This window comes from Trichechus manatus, unplaced genomic scaffold (genome assembly GCF_000243295.1).
Source record: "Trichechus manatus latirostris isolate Lorelei unplaced genomic scaffold, TriManLat1.0 scaffold00057, whole genome shotgun sequence".
Classification (NCBI taxonomy): domain Eukaryota; kingdom Metazoa; phylum Chordata; class Mammalia; order Sirenia; family Trichechidae; genus Trichechus; species Trichechus manatus.
Window position 1 is genome coordinate 13,674,471 of NW_004443993.1, and position 27,638 is coordinate 13,702,108.

General features: G+C 39.3%; 1 protein-coding gene across 1 annotated transcript in view; it reads right to left on the reverse strand.

Annotated features, from left to right (window-relative positions):
* Positions 1-202: 202 nt before the first annotated feature.
* LOC101342334 (zinc finger protein 709-like) overlaps positions 203-27,638 on the reverse strand; it is a 129,606-nt gene continuing 102,170 nt past the window's right edge. Inside the window, 6 exon segments of the mRNA XM_023733321.1 lie at positions 203-416; positions 418-490; positions 493-2,354; positions 3,336-3,486; positions 4,433-4,559; positions 19,511-19,739. Of these exon segments, the coding sequence (XP_023589089.1) occupies positions 248-416; positions 418-490; positions 493-2,354; positions 3,336-3,486; positions 4,433-4,559; positions 19,511-19,739 (2,611 nt within the window). The 3' untranslated portion in view covers positions 203-247.

Here is a 27,638-nt window from a genome sequence, read left to right on the forward strand (position 1 = left end):
ATAACCCCAAGGAAATTCCCTTTCAACTCATTGGCTGCTCACGGCAGATCTCACCGTGGGAGATTACATCATATCAGATCTCATCACGGAGCTGATTACATCACTACATAACTGCCAAACTACATCACAACTGACAAACCACTCAGAACCATGGCCCAGCCAAACTGACACACAACCTTAACCATCACATGAAGGAATGAGACCCCACTAAAGGCTTTCCCACATTTCTGACATTCATAAAGACTCTCTACTGTGAGTTCTTATACATGTAGTCTGGAGATGAGGCATGACTAAAGGCTTTCCCACATTCTTTATATTCATATAGCCCCTGTACGTTGTGAGTTCTTACAAATTTAGTGACTGATGAGAAATAACTAAAAGCTTTCTAACATTCCTTACACTCATAAGGCCTCTGCATTGTGAGTTCTTATACGTGTAGTGAGGGCTGAGGAATCACAAAAGTCTTTCCCACAATGCTTACATTCGTAAGCTTTTCTCCACGGTGAGTCCTTAAATGTGTAGTGAGGGCTGATGACTGACTAAAGGCTTTCCCACATTGCTTACATTCATAAGGCCTCTCTCCACTGTGAGTTCTTACATGATTAGTGAGGGAAGAGGCATGACTAAAGGCTTTTCCACATTCTTTACATTCATAAGGTCTCTCTCCACTGTGAATTCTTACATGTGTAGTGAGGGTTGAGGAATCACAAAAGGCTTTCCCACATTCCTTACATTCATAAGGCCTCTCTCCACTGTGAGTTCTTATATGTGAAGTGAGATGTGAGGAACGACTAAAGGCTTTCCCACATTTCTTACATTTATAAGGCTTTTCTCCACTGTGAATTCTTATATGTGAAGTGAGGTGTGAAGAACAATTAAAGGCTTTCCCACATTCCTTACATTCATAAGGCTTCTCTCCACTGTGACTTCTTACGTGTGAAGTGAGAGATGAAGCCTGACTAAAGGCTTTCCCACATTGCTTACATTCATAAGGCCTAATTCCACTGTGAGTTCTTATATGTTTAGTGAGTGTTGAAGCCTCACTAAAGGCTTTCCCACATTCCTTACATTCATAAGGCCTAACCCCACTGTGAGTTCTAATATGTGTAGCGAGTGATGAGGCATGACTAAAGGCTTTCCCACATTCCTTACATTTATAAGGCTTTTCTCCACTGTGAGTTCTTAGATGTGACGTAAGGGTTGAGGAACAATTAAAGGCTTTCCCACATTCTTTACATTCATAAGGCTTCTCTCCACTGTGAGTTCTTATATGTTTAGTGAGGGGTGAGGAATGACTAAAGGCTTTCCCACATTCCTTACATTCATAAGGCCTCTCTCCACTGTGAGTTCTTATATGTGTAGTGAGGGCTGAGGAATGACTAAAGGCTTTTCCACATTGATTACATTCATAAGGCCTCTCTCCACTATGAGTTCTGATATGTTTAGTAAGGGCTGAGGAATGACTAAAGGCTTTCCCACATTGCTTACATTCATAAGGCCTCTCTCCACTGTGAGTTCTTATATGTGCAGTGAGATTTGAGGAATGACTAAAGGCTTTCCCACATTCCTTACATTCATAAGGCTTCTCTCCACGATGAGTTCTTATGTGTGTAGTGAGGTTTGCAGAATGTCTGAAGATTTTCCCACACTGCTTACATTCATAAGGCCTAACTGCACTGTGAGTTCTTATATGGTTAGTGAGGGATGAGGCTTGACTAAAGGCTTTCCCACATTCCTTACATTCATAAGGCCTCTCTTCACTGGGAGTTCTTATATACTGAGTGAGGGATGAGGCCTCACTAAAGGCTTTCCCACATTCCTTACACTTATAAGGCGTATATCTGTTATGAAATTTTTTATGTAAAATGAGGGATGAAGGAAGACTACAAGTTTTAAAACATTCTTTACATTCTTGATTATGACCTCTCACACGTGTCCAAAAGGATGAGAAACTACAGAAATGGTTCCCGCATTCGTTACATTCATGGTTTTCCTCACCAGTGAGTGTTGTTACAGAATTCTTAAGCGTTGAGATAGAAATGAAGTCCTTCCCACATACCTTACATTTATGGGGTTTCTTTCCACTAAGAGTTCTCATAGAAGTGGTTAGGTGAGAGGGACAACTACAGGCTTCTCCACTTTCCTTACACTGACAGGCACTGCATCCAGTGTGAGATCTGGTAGGATGCTTATGTGATAAGTGATCCATGAAGGCTTTTCCACACTCACAGCATTCAAAAGGATTTACTTCTGGAAGGTTTCTTTTTAGCACAGTAAGATTTAGAATCTGGCTGAAGGTTTCCCCACTCTCATTGCTTTCTTTACTTTCACAGAGGTTCTCTACTGTATTGATTCTGCTAAAAATAGGGAACATATGTTGAAAATAAACGTTACCATTTCACCATTACCAAATACAGAAAACATGCATAGTTATTGTCTCATGTTTCATTGGTTAAATCATTTAACAGAAATACTACAATTACTGCTGCTGTTTTTCTAAAATTTGTGGTTTCCTGATAATAGTATTGAAGTGTAGTATATTTCAAATAATAACTGACTCATATTTATGAAAATGTTATACTGTGAAAATTTCCTAAGCACAAAATTTTACAGCTAGGTTTACATATACTATTGTTAGATGCCATAGAGTCAGTTCTGACTCATAGTGAGCCCATGTAAAACAGAAGGAAACACTGCCTGGTCCTCCACCATCCTCACAATCATTATTACATATGAGCCCATTGTTGCAGCCACTGTGTCAATCGATCTCCTCGAAGGTCTTCCTCTTTTTCACTGACCTTCTATTTTACGAAGCGTTATGAATTACAGACCCCAAAAACGTGTTGTAAATCGTAACCTCTATGCCTCTGGTTATAATTCCTTTTGGGAATGGTTTGTCTGTTATGTTAATGAGGCAGGATTAGTTATGTCAGGATTAGAATTATGCTAATGAGGCAGGATTAGAGTATATTTTGAGTCAATCTCTTAAGATATAAAAGAGACTGAACATGCAAGTGAGCAAGCAGAGACGTGGGGAAGACACATGCAAGTCACACGAAGATTGCTCAGGAACAGAAGCTCAGAAGACTAGGACCTTCCTCCAGTGCCAACAGGGAAAGCCTTTCCCTAGAACCAGCACCCTGAATTCGGACTTCTAGCCTCCTAAACTGTGAGAAAATAAATTTCTATTTGTTAAAGTCACCCACATATAGTATTTCTGTTATAGCAGCATTAGATAACTAAGACATCATGCATTTCATATATATAAACATATATCATGTGATGACACCTTAGGACTTTCTCCTGAGGCACTGTTTTTTATGAATGACACTCACCTCAAATATCTCCTCTGGTTCTTATGCTGATCTTTACTGCCATGCAATTCAGAGATTTCTCCTAACATAGAGAACCAGGTTTTACTCTTCATGAATTGTACCATTACATGGTCACTGGATAACTTTTCTACATCATTAGGATTTTGAGAGACTGACCCAATTCAAGTTGAGGTTCACAATATGAAACAAAAAGGAAAGGAATTATTAGGGGGGAATAAAAAGGCTGCTGTGAACAAAGAAACATGTAATCACAATTCATTGTTTCAGCACTTTTTGTTAAAAAACAATTTACTAGGAAATACAGCCGTGATGATTGACAGGGACGGTGACATAAATAGGTATAATTACGAAAGCTAAGTAGAAAGATTTTGGACACAATACATATGTGACATTAAAAAAGAAAAGGAGTCAGGATTAAAAAAGGAAAAGACATGATTGCTAAAATAAGAAAACTAAGCACAAGTATCTGTAAAGTTGTGTCCTCAACCCAAAAGAGGCTTTTTCTAGCTGACTGATTCTAATGTAATTCCCTCCCTGCAGAGCTGGTCCTTCAAAAAATTCTCGTTTTCCTGTGCTCCCCAACACACTGTCCCTGGATGACTCCCATCTCCACTGTCCTTGCTTCCTGGGAAAATAAATGGGTACAGCTGACATGAGGCGCATGAAGAAATGCAGAACATGAGTGGAGACAGCACAGATCAATGAACATTTCATTGACAAAAACCAATACTACACTCTTTAGGATCTCTGAAGATGGACAAGTGTGAGTTTATCTGCAGCAAAATAATCATGCCAAACTTGTAACAAGCATAGTAAAATTTTCTACAAGTTACCAAAATACAAATCTCTCAGTGCCCCGAAGTTACCCTGAAGCCAACCTCAGGGCTTTTAATCACAAGAGAAATAAAAATTCAATTTAATACATAGAGCTTTATGTTCATGGGGAAGCCAAAATACGTGAGCTCCAAAGACCACAGGTCCATACCTGTTGTATTTAACAGTTTATTCCCATTCCTCTGCCCAGATACTGAAGCAAAGTTGACGAGTAAAATATTTTTGTTCACTAAAGGAATAATAAAAAAAGATGCCATTCTTACCTACTGAGGCCAGGTTTCTGAAGTTTTCCATCATCACATCTATGTAGAGTTTCCTCTGAGCAAGATCCAGCAAGGCCCACTCTTCCTGGCTGAAGACCACAGCCACATCCTCAATGACCACTGAGTCCTAAAACATCCCATACATTCTGGATCAGCAAGGGACCATGTACTCCAATGTGTACAAGAATGAAGGATGAGGCTTACAGAACTGGAAAATTCAAAATTCACAGTGATTTGAAAAAAGGTTCCGTGTTTTACCAAGATCTACTCTATGGTATAGCAATTATCATCATTGCTTCACTAACTACATTCACTTCTTCACTGACTGCAACCTGTCTTACAGATATCCAGTACACAGAAATAATTTTTACACAGTTTGTGACCAACTGCAGTTTTATACCTCTCTTTATGGTCTAGAATAGTTAGAGAACAGAGCAGAAATTACAGTAATTCAGATCATCACTTCCTTGTGAACATTTCACCTCCTTCCATAAGACCCACCAGAACACTCAACAAAACAAAGCACAGGGTGAGGTCAGGATGATGTATTAACAACTGGAAAACACTGCAGAGTGGCTGGTTTCCTTTTGCCCCTCACAGCCAAGGGAGGACGAGAGGCTCTCACAATAAATAAATAAACTATATAACATGTAACAACACATAGGGAATGTAAGCAGAAAGATGAAACTGTAACAAAGAAACCAAAAAAAATGCTAGAAATCAAAATCACTGTAACAGATGAAGAACGTCTTTTTCAAGTTCCTCAAATGACAGGGCAAAGCCAAGGAAAGAATCAGTAAGCTTGAAGATATGTTAATAGAAACTCTCAAAACTGAAATGCAAAGAGAATTAAAAAGATGGAACAGAATATCCAAGAACTGTGGGACAATTACTGAACATGGGCCATCCGCGAACTGAGAATCAGAAAGACAGTGGAAATGAACGGAAGAAATATTTGAAGTAAAAATAACTGAGAAATTTAGAAAATTAATGACACACACCAAACCAAAGATACCTGAAGTTCAGGCAACACCAACCAGGATAAATACCAAAAAAAATTCATCTAGTGATATCATATTCAAACTGCACAAAATCAAAGAGAAAATAATGAAGTTGGAAGTGGAAGGAATAACCTATTAGTGAGTATGGTTAAGAATTACATCAGACTTGCTTTAAGAAACCATGCAAGCAAGGAGAGAGTGAAATGAAATGTTTACAGTGTTAGAGAAAAAACCCCAACTAAATTAGAATTCGTACCCAACAAAATTATCCTTCAAAAGGAAAGGAGAAATAAATGGAAAACAACACATGTTGACAAGGATGTGGAGAAACTGGAACCATCATCATTGCTAATGGGAATGCATCCATTGCTAGTGGGAATACAGCCGCTGTGGAAGAGTTTGGCAGTTCCTCAAAAAGTTGACTACAGAACTATGACATATCCCAGCAATCCCACTTGTAGGCAAAAAACCAAAAGCAGAAAATTGAACAGAAATCTGTACACCAATATTCACTGCAGCGCTATTCACAACAGCCAAAATATGGAAATAACCTAAATGTCCATCAACAGACGAATGAACAAAAAATAGTATTACCACACAACAGAATACTGCTTAGCTATAAAGAGAAATGAAGCCTTGATAAATGCTATGGATGAACTTTGAAAACAGCATACTGAGTGAAATAAATCAGTTATAAAAGAATACGTGGAGAAAAGGGGGTTTGTTGTGCAGATGGCACTGTTACTGGCAGTGGAATACATTTTGAAAAGAGTGGTAATAGTTGCACAACAGATGAACGTAATCACTGTCACTACATTATTGCTGTTGTTCTTAAGTTGCTATCAAGTCAATTACAACTCATGGTAACCCTGTGTGTGCACAGCAGAAATACTCCATAGTTTTCAAGACTAATCCTTTGGAAGATTACCAGGCTTGTCTTCTGAGGAGCCTGTGGGTGGGTTTAAGCCACCAACCTTTCAGCTAGCAGTTGAGTGCTTAACCGTTTTCACCACCCATTAAAATATACATGTAAAAATCACTGAATCAGCAAATGATTTCTTAAATATATTTTTATTACAATTAAAAAGATTTTTTAAAATGAATGAAAAATATGTAAGGACATTTCCAGACAAACAAATATGGAGAAAACTGGTCATCAATGGAACTTCCTTGCAAGAAATTATAGAAGAAGCTCTTCAGAGAGAAGGAAAACGATATGGATTAGAAACTTGGATCTACATAAGGAAAGGGAGAGAGAGCATTAGACAATGAATAAGTGAAAGTAACATTAAAATTCTTTAGTTTTCTTAATTTATCTAAAATTTAATAATTTGTTCAAAATAATAATGGCAAAAATATGTGATTATAGTTTATGGATAAGTGACATGAATGACAGCAATGTTGTGAGGACAGGAGGGAGGAACTGAGAATAGTTAAAAGGTACTTGTACTATGATGTCGCACACTGCTACCTGAAAGTGGACTCAGTAGTAAAGGTAATTACAAACTCTATGCTGTTGTTAGGTGCCATCGAGCTGGTTCCCATGAATAGTGACACCATGTACAACAGAACAAAATACTACCCAGTCCTGTCCCATCCTCACAATGTTATGCTTGAGCCCACGGATGCAGCCAATGTGTCAATCCATCTTGTCGAGGGTCTTCCTCTCCTTCGCTGACCCTCTATTAAACCAAGCATGATGTCCTTCTCCAGAGACTGGTCTCTCTTGATAACATGTCCAAAGTATCTGAGATGAAGTTTCGCCATCTGGAAGACTGTGTGTCAACTTAGCTAGGCGATGATTCTCTGTTATGGCAATCATATAATTTTGTGATCATTTCCCTGTTAAGATCTGATATGTGATCACCCTCATGATGGGATATGCTGTGAGTAGCCAGTTGAAAGGGAGTTTGTGGGAAATTATCAGCCTGGGAATGATCTGCACGCGGACACTCCCCGGACTATTGCCAGATCTCCGGGACCTGGAAGGCATGTCTTGCAAACAAACATGCCGTTCCTTCCTGCAAATGGGAGGGAACGCCGAGTCTCTGAGAACTTGCTGACCTTCGAGTCTTAAGAGATAAGATCGGATACTTGCTATAGTCTTGATGTGCTTTGAGAAAGAAAAACAACTTATGATGAGATGGCATTTAGCCAAGGCGGAGCCCTTAAAAATAAACCTCTGCAAGTCCTCGGGGCTGCAGTCTTGTTTGTCTTTGTGTGTGTCTGTCTCTTTTGTTCATTTTGCCGCCCCAAACTGCAACAGGAGTTTCCTTGGGGATGTAGTCTGCATCTGAATATAAAGACGTTCTGGCTTTTTTGCTCGCTCTGGATCCTGCAGCTGCCTCCTGTTCGTCTGACCTCCAGTTCTTGGGACTTGAGCCATGAGCTTATCTGCCGATCTTGGGATTCAACAATCTTCACAGCCTGTGAGTGGGAGCCCTGCTCTCCAACCTGTTGATCTTGGGTTGGCCAGCCCCTGTAGCTCCGTGAATCCAGAGAAGCCTTGTGGTCTTGCCTGCCAATCTTGGGATTTGTCAATCTTCACAACCTGTGAGCAAGAGCCCTGCTCTCCAACCTGATTTTGGGTTAGTCAGCCCCTATGGCAAGGTGAATCAAGAGAAGCCTCTATCCTGATCCACAGACCTCGGACAGTCCAGCCTCTACAATCATGTGAGCCGTTTCCTTGAAATAAATCTCTCTCTATGTATTTGTACGCTTCACTGGTTTTTGATTCTCTAGAGAATCCATCCTAAGACACAATCTATGGTATATTCAATGTTCTTTGCCAACACCATAATTCAAAGGTGTCGATTCTTCTTTGATCTTCCTTATTCATTGTCCAACTTTCACACGCATATGAGGCAACTAAAAATATCGTGGCTTGGGTCAGGTGCACCTTAGTCCTTCAAGTGGCATCTTTGTTTTTTAACACTTTAAAGAGGACTTTTGCAGATTTGCCCAATGCATCGTTTGCTTTCTTGACTGCTGATTCCATGGGTGCTGATTGTGGATCCAAGCAAAATGAAATCCTTGACAACTTCAACATTTTCTCTATCATGATGTTGCTTATTGGTCCAGCTGTGAGGATTTTTGTTTTATATTGAGGTGTAATGTATACTGATGACTATAGTCCTTAATCAGTAAGTGCTTCAAAGTCCTCTTCACTTTCAGCAACCAAGATTGTGTCATCTGCACACCACAAGCAGTGAGTCATCCTCCAATCCTGATGCCCCATTCTTCATATAGTCCAGTTTATCAGATCATTTGTTTAGCATACAGATTGAATAACTATGGTGAAAGGATATAGCCCTGACACACACATTTCTTGATTACAAACCATGCAGTATCAACTTGTTCTATTTAAATGACTGCCCCTTGATCTATGTACAGGTTCCTCATAAGCACAACTAAAGTGTTCTGGAATTCCCATTCTTAACAATGTTATCCATAATTTGTTATAATCTACACAGATGAATGCCTCTGCACAGTTAATAAAACACAGGTAAACATCTTTCCGGTATTCTCTGCTTTCAGCCAGGATCCATCTGACATCAGCAATGATAGATATACTTCATCCCACAACCGCTTCTGAACCTGGCTTGAATTTCTAGTTCCCTGTTGATATATTGTTGAGTCACTTTTGAATGATCTTCAGCAAAATTTTATTAGCATGTGATAACGATGATATTGTTCGATACTTTTCGCATTCTGTTGGATCACCTTTCTTTGGAATAAGCACAAATATGAATATCTTCCAGTCGGTTGCCCAGGTACCTGTCTTCCACATTTCTTGGCATAGATGAGTGTGCACTTCCAGCACTGTATCCATTTGTTGAAACATCTCAATTGGTATTCCAGCAAATCCCGGACCCTTGTTTTTTGCCAGTATCTTCAGTGCAGCTTGGACCTCTTCCTTCAGTGCCATCGGTTCTTAATCGCTTGCTAAATCATGGAATGGAGAATGTCAACCAATTCTTTTTGGTACAGTGATTCTGTGTATCCTTTCCATGCTCTTTTGATGTGTCCTGCATTATTCATTATTTTGCCCATAGAATTCTTCAATATTCCAACTTGAGGCTTGAACTTTCTCTTCAATTCTTTCAGCTTGAGAAATGCCGATAGTGATCTTCCCTTTTGATTTCCTATCTCCAGGTCTTCGCACATGTCATTACAATACTTTTACTTTGTCTTCTCAAGCAGCCCTTTGAAATTTTCTGTTCAACTCTTTTACTACATCATTTCTTCCATCTGCTTTAGCTACATGACATTCAACAGTATTTTCAGAGTCTCTTCTGACTGGTCTTTTCTTTCTTTCCCATCTTTTTAATGACTTCTTGCTTTCTTCATGTATGATGTTCATGATACACAATCACTGTGCTTGAGCCCACTGTTGCAGTCACTATGTATTTTGAGTGACTTCCAACCTGAGGGGGCTCATCTGACACTATATCAGACAATGTTCTGCTGCTATTCATAAGCTTTTCACTGGTCAATTTTTTCAGAAGCAGACTGCCAGGTCCTTTTTCCTAGTCTTAGTCTGGAGGCTCCACTGAAGTCTGTCTACCAAGAGTGACCCTGCTGGTATTTCAAATACCGGTGGCAAAGCTTCCAGTATCACAGCAACATGCAAGCCACTACAGTACCAAATGACAGACACGTGGTGGGAAATTAAACTAGAAACCTATAAAAGAAAAACAGCTGGAAAATCTCAACATACACTGAGATTAAACAACACACTTCTAAGCAGCATATGAGACAAAGAAGTCCCAAGAGAAATCACCAAATATTTTAAACTAAGTAAAAATGAAAATACGGTTCATCAAAATTTGTTGGATGCACCCTACTTTTGTGAGTGGTGTTTGGGGTCTTGAAAGCTTGCAGATGGCCATCTTAGATGCTTCCATTGGTCCTGACCACCTGGAGTAGAAGAGAACGAAGAACATCAAAGACACAGGGAAAGTATTTGCCCGAGAGACAGGGCCACATAAACCAGAGACTTCATCAGCATGAGACCAGAAAAACTAGATGGTACCCAGCTACCACTAATGACCGCCCTGACAGGGAACACAACAGAGAGTCCTGGATGGAGCAGGAGAAAGATGGGGTGCAGAACTCAAATTCTAGTAAGACCAGACTTAATGGTCTGAGACTGGAGGAACCCCAAAAAGCATAGCCCCTGGATTCTCTATTGCCCAGAACTAAAAAAATTTCCGAGGCCAACTCTTCAGACAGGGATTGGACTGGACTTTGGGACATAAAATAATATTCGTGAAGAGTGTACCTCTTAGCTTAAGTAGATACAAGGGACTAAATGGGCAGCTTCTGTCCAGAGGTGAGATGGGAAGGCAGAGAGGGTTAGCAGCTGGTTGAATGGACATGGTGAATCAGGGGTGGAAAGAAGGAGTGTGCTGTCACAGTATGGGGAGTGCAATTAGTCACATAACAATGTATGTATAAATTTTTGTATGGGAAGAATTTTTAAAAAATAAAATTCATTTAGAGTTTTATAAAAGAATTAAAAAAAATTGTTGGATGCAGAGAAAGCCATGCTGAGAGGGAAATTTATAGCACGGAATGCACATATTAGAAAAGAAGAAAGATCTAATATCAGTAACCTAGGATTCCGCCTTAGGAAACAATAAAAAGAAGAGTTAAATTCAAAGTAAGCAGAAAAGAAATCATAAAAATGAAAGAACAAATCAACAAAAAATGAAAACTGGAAATCAAAAGAGAAAGTCACTAACACCAAACACTGGTTCTTTGGGGGGAAAAAAAATCAAGAAAATTGATAAGAAGAAACAAATGACTAAGATCAGAAAGAGGGGTCATTATTACTTAACTCATAGACATTAAAGGAATATTATGAACAACTCAGTGCCCACAAACTTGATAACCTAGATGAAATGAATCAATTCCTTGTAAGACACAATTTACCGAAAGATACACAAGAAAGAAATCATCTGTATAGAACTATATCTGTTAAATAATTAAATCAATAAATAAAAACACTCAAAACTAGAAAGCACTAGGCTCAGACGGTGTTATAAACTGTGTCCCTCAAAAATATGTGTTATAAATTCTAACCTCTATGCCTATGGTTATAATCCCATGGCAGGCCGGATTAGTGTAGGGTCTGTCTTGAGTCAATCTGTTTTGAGATATAAAAGAAATCAAGCAAAGGAGAGAAGCAAAGATGGGGGAAGATACATGCCAAGCCACATGATGACTGCCCGGGAGCAGAAGATCACAAGAGACAAGGATCTTCCTCCAGAACATACAGAAAACGAACAACTTCTCCTACAGTTGGCACCTTGAATTCAGACTCCTAGCCTCCTAAACTGTGAGAAAATAAATTTCTGTTTGTTAAAGCCACCCACTTATGGTATTTCTGTCATAGTAGCACTAGATAACTAAGACATATGGGTTCACTGATTAACTCTACCAAACAACCAAGAAAGTATACCAAATTCTCTTAACTCTTCCAGAAAATAGGAAGTATTTGCAAACTAATTTTTTGAGAACAGTATCAATCAAATGCCAAAACCAAAGATATTACAGTATTACAAGAAAGAAATACTACAGACAAATCTCATGAACATAGATGCAAAACTCCTCAACAAAAAATAAGGAAATTGAATCCAATGATGTATAACAAGAAATACCACAACCAAGTGGGATTTATTCATTGCATGCAAGACTGGTTTGATACTACAAAATCAACTGATGTAATCCATCACATCAACAAGCTAAATAAGAAAAATCATATGAACATATCAATAGATTCAGAGAAAGCACTTCACAAAATCTAACACCCATTCAGAATAAAAGTGCTCAGCAAACTAAAAAAAGAAATACTCTTAACTTGATAAAGAATATCTACAAAAAACCCTACAGTTACAATAATTATAGGCAAGAAACTACTTTCCTGCCAAGATTGAGAACACGGCAAAGATATTCCCACTCAAAACTCCTGTTCAACATTGTACTAGAAGTCCTAAGTAATACAATAAAACAATAAGGAAGAAAAGTATACAGACTGTTAAGGACGAAATAACTTGGCTTTGCAGATAAAATAATTGTCTACATACAAAATCCCAATCAAAAAAAAAAAAAAAAAAACCACTCATGAAACTAATAATCATACCAAAGTTGCAGGATAAAAAGTTAATACACAAAAGTCAATTGCTTTCCTATATGCCAGTAAAGAACAATTGTATTTTGAAATTAAAAACACAATAGTATTTACATTAGTAACAACAAAAACAAAAATGACATGGGACAAGGACTTTCCCCCAGAGCCAACAGAGAAAGAATGCCTCCTCCTAGAGCTGACACCGTGAACTTGGAATTCTAGCCTCCTAAACTACAAGAGAATAAATTTGTTAAAGCCATCCACTTTTGCTGTTTCTGTTATAGCAACACTAGATAACTAATTGGTAACAACAAATGAAATACTATATATATATCTACCAAAATATGCAAAAAATATATGAGGAAAACTACAAAATTCTGATGAAAGAATTCAAAGGTCTAAATAAAAAAAGAGCTACTGGTAGTGCAGTGGTTAAGAGCTATGGCTACTAACCAAAAGGTTGACAGTTCAATTCCACCAGTCATTTAGTGGAAACCCTATGGGGCAGTTCTATTCTGTTCTATAGGGTCCATATGAGTTGGAATCGACTCAATGGCAATGTGTTTTTTTTGTTTTATTCCATGTTCATGCATGGGAAAACTCAATACAGTGAAAATGCCAGTTCTTCCCAAAGTGATGTATACATTCAATGCAATCCCAATCAAAAAATAAATGACTACTGACAAACTTTTTCTAACATTTACATGAAAAGAGTAAAGAATCAGAAGAGCCAACACAATACTGAAGAAGAACAAAGTTGGAAGACTGACATTACACCACTTCAAGACCAACTCAGAAGCTACAGTAATCAAGACAGTGTGGTACTAGCAAAAAAATAGACAAATAGATCAATGGAACTGAAGATAGAGCCCAGAAATAAACAGACACAAATATAATCATCTGATCTTTGAATAAAGACCAAAGGCAATTCAATGGAGAAAGGATAGCTTTTTCAATAAATGATGCTGGAGAACCTATACAACACTAGCAAAAAAAAGGGAATCTAGACAGAGATCTCACACCTTTTACAAACATTAACTCAAAATGGATCAAAAACCTAAATGTCAATGCAAGACTATAAAACTCCAAGAAGACAGCATAGGAGAAAACCCAGGCGACCTTGGGTTTGGTGACAATTTTTTAGATACAACACTAAAAGCACGATCCACGATGGAAAAAAATGGATAAATTGGACTTCGTTAAAATTAAGTTCTGCACATGTTTTGTTACCTACATATTTACTACAATAAAATGGTTTAAGAAAATGAAACACTTCTGCTGTGCAAAAGACACTTAAGAGAAATAAAGAAATCTACTCAGGAGACAACTAGCTCAACTGGCATAACACAGATTATAAAGAAAATGCTCTACATCCTACTTTGGTGAGCAGTGTCTAGGGTCTTAAAACCTTGTGAGTGGCCATCTAAGATACTTCACTGGTCTCACCCCGTCTAGAGCAAGGAGAATGAAGAAAACCAAAGACACAAGGGAAATATTAGTCCAAAGGACTAATGGACCACAACTACCACAGCCTCCACCAGACTGAGTCCAGCACAACTAGATGGTGCTCGGATACTACCACCAACTGCTCTTACAGGGATCACTACAGAGGGTCCCAGACACTGCTAGAGAAAAATATACAACAAAATTCTAACTCACAAAAAAAGACCAGACTTACTGGTCTGACAGAGACTGGAGAAACCCTGAGACTGTGGCCCCCAGGCACCTTTTTAACCTAGTACTGAAGTCACTCCTGAAGTACATCCTTCAGTCAAAGATTAGACAAGCCCATAAAACAAAACGAGACTAAAGGGGCACACCAGTCCAGGGGCAAGGATGAGAAGGCAGGAGGGGACAGAAAAGCTGGAAATGGGGAAACCAACGTCAAGAAGGGGAGAGCGTTGATGCGTTATGGGGTTGGAAACCAATGTCATAAAACATGATGTGTATTGTTTAATGAGAAACTAATTTGCTCTGTAAACCTTCATTAAAAGCACAATAAAAAAATTTAAAAAGAATGAAAAGACAAGCCAAAAACTAGGATAAAATAGCTGAGTCGGAATTGACGGCACGTAACAACAACAACATGGTCTACAACACAGCCATTTTCCCTCACTGTGGAGTTATCGTGCAGGAGCACATGGAGCCTGGAAAGAGAATAAAAAGAAGAGCAGAAATCCTCACAAGAGCAAAAATTACACTTGAGCCACCCAAATCCTGGAAGCTCTACAATGGCTAGGTAGATTGTGGCCCATTCATACAATGGCAACATACATACACAGGCATATGGATGGACAAGAGCTACAGACACCAACTTATGACACTCAAAAGCATCCTGAGGGAACAAGTCATGGAAGTGCCCAGAGTAATAACTGAATATATAGAAGGCTCAAAAGAAGCCAAACTAAACAATACAGAGTTTATGGATTAAGACTTGAAGGATAAAGCTATAATAACAGCAATAATATTGGTAGATTACTAACTTCTAAATGCAGATAGTAACAATCTTCAAGCAGGAGGAGATGAGATCAATGTGGGACACACTGGGAGACCATAAATACTAAGGTCTATTTCCACCATGCGTCAGTTTGTTGTATTGTGAGGGCTTACGTGTTGCTGTGATGCTGAAAGCTATGCAATTGGTATTCAAATACCAGTAGGGTCACCCATGGTGGACAGGTTGCAGGTGAGGTTCCAAACTAAGACGGACTAGGAAGAAGGACCTGGAGATCTACTTCTGAAAAAAATTAGCCAGTGAAAACCTTATGAATAGCAGAACATTGTCAGGTTGAAAGATACTCAAAAGATGACTGAGGAAGAGCTGCCTTCTCAAAGTAGAGTCGACCTTAATGACGTGAACGGAGTCAAGATTTTGGGACCTTCATTTGCTGATGTGGCACGATCCAAAATGAGACGAAACAGCCACAAACATCCATTAATAATCGGAACATGGAATGGACAAAGTGTGAATCTAGGAAAATTGGAAATCGTCAAAAATGAAATGGAAGGCATAAACATCGATATCCTAGGCATTAGTGAGCTGAAATGGACTGGTACTGGACATTTTGAATTGGAAAATCATATGGTCTACTATGCCAGGAATGACAACTTGAAGAGGAATGGCACTGAATTCATCTTCAAAAAGAATATTTCAAGATCTATCCTGAAGTACAATGCTATCAGTGATAGGATAATATCCATCCGCTTACAGGGACAACCAGTTAATACCACTCTTCAAATTTACGCACCAACTACTAAGGCCAAAAATGAAGAAATTGAAGGTTTTTACCAACTTCTGTAGTTTGAAATTCACTGAACACACAATCAGGACACATTGATAATTATTGGTAATTGGAATGGAAAAGTTATAAAGGAAAAAGGAGGACTGGTAGTTGGAAAATACGTTCTTGGTGATAGAAACGATGTCAGAGATCACATGATACAATTTTGCAAGACCAGTGACGTCTTCATTGCAAATACCTTTCTCCAACAACATAAACAGCGACTATACATGTGGACCTCACAGGACGTAAAACACAAGAATCAAATCTGCTACATCTGTGGAAAGAGATGATGGAAAAGCTCAATATCATCAATCAGAACAAGGCCAGAGGCTGACTATGGAACAGACCATCAACTGCCCATATGTAAGTTCAAGCTGAAACTGAAGAAAATTAGAACAAGTCCTTGAGAGCCAAAGTATGACCTTGAGTATATCCCATCTGAATTTAGAGACTATCTCAAGAACAGATTTAACACGTTGAACACTGATGAGTGAAGACGAGTTGTGGAATGATATCAAGGACATTATAAACGAAGAAAGAGGTCATTAAAAAAGACAGGGAAGAAAGAAAAGACCAAAATGGATGTCAGAAGAGACTCTGAAACTTGCTCTTGAATGTCGAGTAGCTAAAGCAAACAGAAGAAATGATGAAGTAAAAGAGCTTGAACAAAATATTTCAAAGAGTGGCTCCAGAAGACAAAGTAGAGTATTATAACGACATGTGCAAAGATCTGGAGTTAGAAAACCAAAAGGGAAGAACACGCTCAGCATTTCTCAAGCTGAAAGAACTGAAGAAAAAATTCAAGCCTAAGGTTGGAATACAGAAGGATTCTACAGGCAAAATACTGAATGACGCAGGAAACATCAAAAGTAGGTAGAAGGACTACAAAGAGTCACTGAGCCAAAAAGAACTGGCCTATGTTCAATCATTTCAGGAGGTAGCATATGATCAAGAACTGATGGTGCTGAAGGAAGAGGTCCAAGCTGCACTGAAGGCACTGGCGAAAAACAAGGCTCCAAGAATTGACTGAATACCAATTTAGATGTTTCAACAAACAGATGCACTGCTGGAATGCCTCACTGGTCTATGCCAAGAAATACGGAAGACTGCTACCTCGCCAACCAATTGGAAGAGATTCATATTTGTGCCCATTCCAAAGAAAGACTATCCAACAGAACGTGGAAATTATCGAACAGTATTATCCTTTCACCATACATAGTCAATCTGTATGCTGAGGAGATAACCCAAGAAGCTAGATTATATGAGGAAAAACGCTGCATCAGGATCGGAGGAAGACTCATTAACAACCTGCAAAATGCAGATGACAAATCTTACCTGCTGAAAGTGAATAGGACTTGAAGCACTTACTGATGAAGATCAAAGACGACAGCCTTCAGTATAGATTACACCCCAACATGAAGAAAAAAATCTTCACAACTGGACCAATAAGTGACATCATGATAAAAGGAGAAAAGACTGAAGGATTTCACAATCAACACCCATGGAAGCAGTAGTCAAGAAATCAAATGGCGAATTGCACTGGGCAAATCTGCTGCAAAAGACCTTTCAAGTGTTGAAAAGCAAACATGTCACCTTGAAGACTAAGGTGTGCCTAACCCAAGCCATGGTGTTTTCAATTACCTCTTACGCATGCAAACGTTGGACAATGAATAAGGAAGACCAAAGAAGAGCTGACGCCTTTGAATTATGGTGTTGGTGAAGAACATTGAACATAACATGGACTGCCAAAAGAACGAACAAATCTGTCTTGGAAAAAGTGCAACCAGAATGCTCCTTAGAAGCAAAGATGGCGAAACTATGTCTCACATACTTTGGACATGTTATCAGGAGGGATCTGTCCCTCGAGAAGGACATCAAGCTTGGTAGAGCGTCAGCTAAAAAGAGGAAGAACCTCAGAGAGATGGATTGACATGGTGGCTGCAACAATGCGCTCAAGCATAACAATTACTGTGAGGATGGTGCAGGATTGAGCATTTCATTCTGTTGTACATAGGGTCTCTATGTGTCGGAATCGACTCAACAGCACCTAACAACATGTACTTCTATGAAAAGATGACCAGGACAATCATTCATTGAAAAGTAACTGTAAATTCCACACTATCTTTTGTGTAATGAAGGGAAATAAAAAATTTCTATTTGCTTTCTTCTACATAAACACTAGAGATAGTTCAGAAAACAATAAGGCTGGTTATTTAAAAAATGTTGGGGAAAGAAGGATGGGCTGGATGAGGACAAGAATAGGAACAAGTCTAAATAAAGTATACTATTAAAGTTCATACTGAGTTTCTAACTTTGAAGTTATTACCTCTTGGAAAAGCTTGATTTCAGTAAACTATACTGTACTTTTAAACATAAATAAAACAATATTAAGTGTTTTTACTAGGATTCACGTTCATAATAATAAAACTGTAAAATTTAATGATTTAGGACTCAATTGTTATTAAACAGTCTAATACACCTATGCAAATCACAAAAGTATAAGCGCTCTCTTGCTAAACACAGTAACCAGGAAAGATCAGAGTCTGTACATCCATTTTATATCAGCCAGGAGAATGTTTCTAAAATGACTAAAATATTTAACGCATTAGAGGTTCTGGCATGAGTTGTTAAATATAATAAGAGTCTGTAAGAACCTTCTCAAGATTTAAGAAAGCTTTAGAGTAACTTTTATGTTAGTTAAAACAGGCATTCCTCTGTGTTTGAAAAGTTTATATCCATGAAGTTGAAAAATTCTCAGTAGAAACACACAAATGATCTAGAAATTTTCTTACAGAGGAAACTAAACCCAAGAACTTAAATACGTCATATACTGAACTTCTCTAGCCAAGGAGAACAGTTTAATTTTAGATTCTAAATCAAGACTATGGAGAATAGTAAAAAAATTATTGGGATTAAATACCAGCTCTAGGCATAGGTGGGAGGACAAGGACCTAGAATGGGGATTCGTGCTTTCCACACACCTGAAAGCCTCAAGGCAAAAGCATTCCCCACTAGGAAAAAAAAGGGGGGGTCTGGAGACCCCACGCAGGATCCAGCTGGACTCACTGTCCCCAGCTTCATACCTCTGGTGATGTCAAGAGAGCACCATCACCACCTAGACCCCATAAACGGTCAGGGCCTTCACCTGTGAACTCTATCTCCCCTTTTCTAACCATTAACACAGTGTGAGGAGGGAGCTGTAGTTTTATAACTGCATTGAAAATGCTCCAGGGCTTGGGGGGAGTCAAGAACACTGTTAAGAGAGACGGGACAAAGATGGCTCTGGAGGCCGGGGCTCAGCCTTCAGAGCTAAAGCTGCTCCATCTTTAGGTTCTGGTCAGGAGACTCTGCCATTCAACACAGAACACCAAGGTCCAGGGTGGGGATTTAATGCTCCATGGTGCTAGCTCTGAGAGTCACATAAGCAAGGTGACCCCAGGCATTCAAAACTTCAAAAGCCACATATGTGTAGAGGAAGGGCCTAGTGACAGCGGATCAGGGCCTCAGGATGCTTCCCAGGCTCAGTCCCTTGACCTCCTCTGCCACCTTTTTTCTTCATTGAGGAACCACAGTCCAGCAGCACACAGCTGATCCCCCAATTCATATAAAAGCCTCATCCACATACTGAAAGAATAACCCAGTTCTCTGTAGAACTCACCATTTTTTTCTCCAGCTTCCAGAAATCTAAGGGAACGTTGTCTCTAAGCACAAGAAGCCACGTCAGGAAGAGGGATGGGAGTGGAAGCAGAGCACTGGGCAGTTTGGAAGCAGATGAATAATGTTTGGTCCACACAGCAGTCAGAGCTGTTGAAATCCTGACTTGCAATTTATGGATGTGCGAGATGGTTGCCCTAGGTCCCCAGTTCTCCCTGCACCACACCTGAGACCTGAAATGCAAAAAGGATGAGCAGGAAAGAGTGTTGAGGAAGCAGGGAGTGGCAGGTTTCTGGCTTCCTCCCAGGGTCAGGGCCATGCTCCACCCTGAGGCATTTGCACTGAAGGCAGAACAGGCTCCAGCCTCCAGAGCACACACTCGCATTCTTCATGCAACTCCATGGGCCTCTTCTTTCTGCAACAAGATCACAGAGGGAGGAATTTACTTATCCCAGAGCATGAGAAGCACCAGGCCCGGCCAAGCTGCAAAACTTGAACCTGATTTCCTCCTGGGAGTCAGGGGTCCAATGTTGAAAGTTGTGAGTTCACCTATGTAACTTTGTCCATTATAGATCAACACACGCACTCTGTTGATATTAACATGGGTGAATTTTCAGGAACAACACATTTTTCAAGTTTTGTCAATGAACTCATCATGGTTCATTCAAGTTTAATTATGTGAAGTTAAAACCCTTCTATTCACTATGAGTCAGAATCGACTCGACAGCACCCGTTTTTATTCTGCTTTTTAAAAACTTTTTCATTTCATTTCTAGCACTGTAAAACGAGAGTATCTTTCCTGTTGTTTTTGCAATTAACATTTCTCCTGAGTTTTTTTTTCTCCTCTCCCACCATTCTCAAACCATGACACCACGAGTCCCTAAGCTTTTGAAAAATTTGGGAGGATTCCTGAACAATTTGTCTTTCAACCTCATATTAATTGATCAACAAATAACAAAATCACTAAGTTTCCTCTAAGGAGCTGTCTCCCGCCTCTGTTCCCACTTCTTTCCACCCTGCTTCCCTCCAAGCTGCCTCCTATTCTTTCATTTCTTGGTCTCATGGAGATGTTCTCTCTCTAGCATGATCTTCACACCAGTGTCTCCCTTGTAAGAGTTATCCTTCCTTTTATTATAATCTCTAATTGCACTAATTTTAATTCAAATCCTTATTTCTAGACCTATTATTTCCAGCATAAACTAGGAGTTGTTCAGCATGTAGAATCTCAAGCTCCATCCCAGAATGGCTGAATCAAAAATCTGCATTTTAACAAGATCCTCGGGTTATCCACCTTGACATTCAAGTATAAGAAGTATGACATTCAAGAGCGCAGTAGTTATATTAATACTATACAAAGTAAATTTCAGAGCAAAGACTATTATTGGGGATAAAGAGCAATACTTCAGAAATGATAAACTTGCCCATTCTCAAAGAACATAACAATCCTAAATAATTACGTTTCTAATAATAGAGCTTCAACACACGTGAAGCAGAAACTGATAGAACTAGAAGGAAAAACACACAAATCTACAGGTATAACTTCTTCTTGTTGTTAGGTGCTGCCGTCAGCTCCAACACATAGCAACTGTATGTACAACAGAATGAAACACTGCCTGGTCCTGCTGTTTGAGGACCACTGTTGCAGCGACTGTGTCAAGCCATCTTGTTGAGGGTCTTTCTGTTCTTCACTGACCCTCTACTTTGCCAAGCATCATGTCCTTCTCCAGGGACTGGTCCCTCCTGATGACATGTCAAAAGTACCTGACACAAAGTCTCACCATCCTCGCTTCCAACGAGCACTCTGGCTGTACTTCTTCGAAGGCAGACTTGTTAGTTCTTCTGGCCGTCCACAGCATGCTCAGTGTTCTTCGTCAACACCATCATTCAAAGTCGTCGATTCTCCCTTGGTCTTCCCTATTCATTGTCCAGTTTTCACATGCGACTGAAAATACCACGGCTTACGCCAGGCATACCTTAGTCTCCAGAGTGACATCTTTGCTTATTAACATTTTAAAAAGGTCCTTTGCAGCAGACTGGCCCAAAGCAATATGTCATTTGATTTCATGACTGCTACTTCCTAGCGCATTGATTATGGATCCAAGTAAAATGAAATCCTTGACAACTTCAATCTTCTCTCCGTTTATCATGATGTTACTTATTGGTCCAGTTGGGAGGATTTTTGTGCTCTTTACGTTGAGGTGCAATCCATACTGAAGGTTGTGGTCTTTGATCTTCATCAGTAAGTGCTTCGAGTCCTCTTTAATTTCAGCAAGCAAGGTTGTGTCATCTGCTATCGCAGTTTAACGAGTCTTCCTCCAATCCTGATGATGCGTTCTACTTCATATAGTCCAGCTTCTCGGATTTGCTCAGCATACAGACTGAATAAGTATGGTGAAAGGATACACCTTGACGCACACCTTTCCTGACTTTAAATCACACAGTATCCCCTTGTTCTGTTTGAATGACTGCCTCTCGGTCTATGTACAGTTTCCTCATGAGCACAATCAAGTTTTCGGGAATTCCTATGCTTTGCAATGTTATCCATAATTTGTTGTGATCCACACAAACGCCTCTGCACAGTCAATAAAACACAGGTAAACATTTTTCTGGTATTCTCTGCTTTCAACCAAGATCCATATGACATCAGTAATGACAGCCCTCTTTCCATATCCTCTTCTGAATCCAGCCTGAAACTCTGACAGTTCCCTGTTGATGTACTGCTGCAACCGCTTTTAAATGATCTTCAAAATTTTACTTGCATGGGATAGTAATGGGATATAATTTCTGCATCCTGTTGGATCACCTTTCTTCGAAAGAGCACAAATATGGATCTCTTGCAGTCGGTTGACCAGGATGCAGTCTTCCAAATTTCTTGACATAAAGTGAGCACTTCCAGTGCTGCATCTGTTTGCTAAAACATCTCAACTGGCATTTCATCGATTCCTGGAGCATTCTGTTTCATCAATGCCTTCAGTACCACTGGTTCCTGATCTTATGCGTATCTCCTGAAATTGCTGTATGTCGACCAATTCTTTTTGGTACAGTGACTGTGTATTCCTTTCATCTTCAATGCTTCCTGTGTCATTCAATATTTTCCCCATAGAGTCCTTCAATATTGCAACTTGAGGCTTGGATTTTTTTCTTCAGTTCTTTCAGCTTGAGAAATGCCAAGCATATTCTTCCCTTGTGGTTTTCTAACTCCAGGTCTTTAACCATATCATTACAACACTTTGTTTTCTTGAGCAGCTCTTTGAAATCTTCTTTCAGCTCTATTCCTTCTTCACTTCTTCCCTTTGCTTTAGCTACTCTGTGTTCAAGAGCAAGTTTGAGAGTCTCTTCTGACATCCATTTTGGTCTTTTCTTTCCTGTCTTTTTAATGACCTTCTGCTTTCTTCGTGTATTACACCCCTGATGTCATTCCACAACTTGTCTAGTCTTCGGTCATTAGTGTTCAATGCATTGAAGTATATTCTTGAGATGGTCTCTAAATTCAGGCGGGAAACACTCAAGTCTGTATTTTGGTTCTCGTAGACTTGTTTTAATTTTCTACAGCTTCAACTTAAACTTGCATATGAGCAACTGACGGTCTGTTCTGCAGCTGGCCCCTGGCCTTGTTCTGACAGATGATATTGAGCTTTTCCATCATCTTTCCACAGATGTAGATTTGATTCCTGTGCTTTACATCTGGTGAAGTCCAAGTGTATAGTCACTGTTTATGTTCTTGCAAAAAGGTATTTGCAATGAAGGAGTCGTTGGTCTTTCAAAATTCTATCATGTGATCTCTGGCACCGTTTCTATCACCAAGGCCATATTTTTCAACTACCAATCCTTCTTCTTCCTTTCCAACTTTCACATTTCAATCATCAGTAATTATCAATGCATCTTGATTGCACATTTGATCAATTTCAGACTGCAGAAGTTGGTAAAAATCTTCAACATCCTCATCTTTGGCATTACTTGTTCGTGTGTAAATTTGAACAATAGTCATATTAACTGACCTTCCTTCTTCTTGTTAGGTGCTGTCGAGTCGGTTCCAACGCATACTGACTCTATGTACAACAGAACAAAACACTGCCTGGTCTTGTGCCAACCTCACAATCGTTGTTATGCTTGATCCCACTGTTGCAGCCACTGTATCAGTCCAACTCGTTGAGTGTCTTCCTCTTTCTCGATGACTTTACCAACATGATGTCCTTCTCCAGGGACTGGTCCCTCCTGACAACATGTCCAAAGTATGTGAAAGGAAGTCTCGCCATCCTTGCTTCTAATGAGCATTATGGCTGTACTTCTTCCCAGATAGATTTGTTTGTTCTTCGGCAGTCCACGGTATATTCAATATTCTTCGCGAGCACCATTACTCAAAGGTATCAATTCTTCTTCGGTTTTCCTTGTTCATTTTCTAGCTTTCATATGCATATGAGGTGACTGAAAACACCATGTCTTGACTCAAGTGCACCTCAGTCCTTAAAGTGACATCCTTTTTTTTTTTTTTAAACACTTCAAAGAAGTCTTTTGCAGCAGATCTGCCCAATGAATGCATCTTCTGATTTCTTGACTGCTGCTTCCATGGGCGTTGATTGTGGATGCAAGTAAAATGAAATCCTTGACAACTTCAATCTTTTCTCTGTTTACCATGATGTTGCTTATTGGTTCAGTTGTGAGGATTTCTGTCTTCTTTATACTGAGGTATGATCTATACTGAGGGCTGTGGTCTTTGATCTTCATCAGTAAGTGCTTCAAATCCTCTTCACTATCAGCAAACAAGGCTGTGTCATCTGCATATCGCAGGTTGTTAATGAGTCTTTCTCCAATCCTGATGCCACCTTCTTCTTCATATAATCTAGCTTTTCAGATTATTTTGCTCAGCATACAGACTGAATAAATATGGTGAAAAAATACAACACTGACACGTAACCTTTCCTGATTTTAAACCATGCAGTATCCCCTTGTTCAAAGGACTGCCTCTTGATCTATGTACAGGTCCCTCATGAGCACAATTAAGTGTTCTGGAATTCACGTTCTTTGTAATGTTATCCATAATTTGTTATGATTTACACAGTCGAATGCCTTTGCATAATCAATAAAACGGTAAACATCTTGCTAGTATTCTCTGCTTTCAGTCAGGATCCATCTGACATCAGCAATGCTATCCCTGGTTTCACGTCCTCTTGTGAAAGCAGCTTGAATTTCTGGCAGTTCCCTGTATATGTACTGCTGCAATAGCTTTTGAACGATCTTTACCAAAATTTTACTTGCGTGTGATATTAATGATATTGTTCAATAATCTGCATTCTTTTGGATCACCTTTCTTTGGAATGGATACAAATACAGATCTCTTGCAGTCGGTTGGCCAGGTAACTGTCTTCGAAATATCTTGGCATAGACGAGTGAGCACCTCCAGAACTGCTTCTGTTTGTTGAAACATTTCAACTAATATGCTGTCAATTCCTGGGGCCCTGTTTTGCGCCAACACCTTCAGTGAAGCTTGGACCTCTCCCTTCAGTACTATTGGTTCTTGATCACATGCTACCTCCTGAAATGGTTAAATGTCAATCAATTCTCTTGGTACAGTGACTCTGTGTATTGCTTCCATCTTTTGATGTTCTTGTGTCGTTTAATATTTTCCCTGTACAATCCTTCAATATTGCACCTCGAGGCTTGGATTTTTTCTTCAGGTCTTTCAGCTTGGGTCTGCCTTTTAGGCATCAGGATGTTATCCTATCACTGACAGCACTGTATTTCAGGATAGATCTTCAAATGCTCTTTTTGACTATGAATGTGCCACCATTCCTCTTCAAATTTTCATTCCCAGCATAGGAGACCATATGAGTGCCTGATTCAAAATGGTCAATTTTCTCTATTAGCTCTCTCTAAATTTAATTCACATCCTTATTTCTGTACTTATTTACAGCATAAGCTAGGATCTTGTTCAGTGTGTAGAATCTACTCCAGAATTGCTTAACCAAAATCCACATTTCAACAAGATCCCTTGGTTATCCACACTGATATTCAAGTATGAGAAGCATTCACTGATCTATAGCCTGTAACTCAAGGAATGCTCATTCCATAAACGAATGCCCTTGGACCATCTACATTATATCACTGCTCTAACAATCTCCATGTCTAGGATTCTTCACAGTCTTCCTTAACTTGTTCAAAACAAGCTACTGCCTGACATCATTCAATCATGGTTGTCAATTTCAAAATCTTTTTGCAGCACAGGAACTGCTTAATGCCCGTCAGTGGCTGTTCACTGGCCTTCAAAAAGCCCAGAATAGTCAACATGGTTCTAAACGATCTGCTGCCATTGCTTCCTCCAATCTGGATTACATAACCGCCCCCACTCTCACTCCCACTTTCTCTGCTTCAAGTATCTCTTTCATCAAGGAATGCATGATAGTGGGTTCTCTGCTGCCTCAGGGATTTACACACTCATTTTTCCCAACTGAAATACTCTTTCCACTCCTACCCACTCCACATGCTATCAGCCCTACACAACCATGCATGGAGCTAAAAAAAACTAATTTTCTGAATCTTCACTAAAATAATTTTCCTTTTGAAACAATCTAAGTCTTGGGTTAAAAAAAAACCAAACTAAACCCGTTGCCATCGAGTCGATTGGTCCTTTTTTTTTAACAGGTATTAGATGTGCCTGATTTTTCATTATTTATTTAAAACTGTCTCCCATCCTACACTGCAAATCTATGGGTAGACACTATGTATTTTGTTTCCTTGTTCCTTCTGGCCTATGACACTGATCACTGAGGACACACACAGATCATCACCTGTTGTACATACTCTTGAGCAGCACTATCCAAGGGAACTCTCTGTGAAGATAGACATGTTCTGTTTCTCCACAGTCCCATATGGTAGCCACTGGCCCCATGTGGCTGGTTAGCACTGAACATATGACTAGTGCAACTGAGAAACTGAACTTTTTCTATGAGTTTTAACTGAAATAGCAACATCTGGCTAGTGGATATCATAGCTCTAGTGGACTCATCAGAGCCCTAAGCGACCAACACAGCAGAGAGGGTGTGAAAGCTGCCACCAGAACAATGCAGAGCTTCCTAGCTGTTTGCCTGCTGGAAGCCTGTCACATAAGAAAATAGAACTAGTAAAAGAAAAGGTAAGATTCAACTTTATTTGCTTGTATTTACATGATTAAAGTTACCATCAACCTAAAGTGAATTTACTTCATTCTAAAAACTGCAATGATATTTAAATATAGAAATGAGTAGGAATAACTGAGGGAATAGGGGCACTCTCTGAGGACGTGGCATTTGAAATGAGACCTGAATTACAAGAATTATCAAATTCTTGTGGTTAAAAAGTTTTCCTCCAATTAGAAGAAATACCTGGTGCAAAGGCTGAAAGGCAAGAAAAATGTTGACATCTTTGAAAAAAGTTTTTAAAATTGTGTCAAGAGCTTATGCAAAATGAGTGTTACAGTTTAAGTCAGAGAGCTATACATAAGCTTGAACACGTAGGATCTTGTTGGCCAAAATAAAATATGTGGATTTTATCCTGTATGTGATTGAAGCTTACTTGGTTTACGTTGTTTAAATATATGCCTCTTGCTGCTGGCAGGAGATTATACCTTTTTGTGACAAGAGAAAAAGTAGAAGAAAGTTCAGAGGCTGCTTTCCTAAGGCAGCTCTCCTCTCAGGTAGCTTGGACTATTTCCCCGAATCTAGTGAATGGATGCTGATGCCACTCGCTGGCTGGGAAAGCCAAGTGAGAAGTAGATTTGTTCAGGTGAAATTTTTTTTTAATTTTTTTCCATTATTATTTTTATTTACGGAATTTTTTTTGTTTATTGTGGTAGTTTAAATGAAGTTTATATTTCAAGTTAGTCTCCCGTACAAAAATTTATACATGCATTATTTTGTGACCCTAATTGCTCTTCCTATACTGTGACAACACACTCCTCCTTTCCACCCGATTCCCCATGTCCATTCAGCCAGCTCCTAACCCTCTGCCTTCCCACCTCACCTCCAGACAGAAGCTGCCCGTTTAGTCTCTTCTATCTACTTGAGCTAAGAGGCATACTCCTTACGAGTATCACTTTACAGCCCACAGTCTAGTCCAATCCCTGTCTGAAGAGTTGGCCTCGAATATTGTTTTAGTTC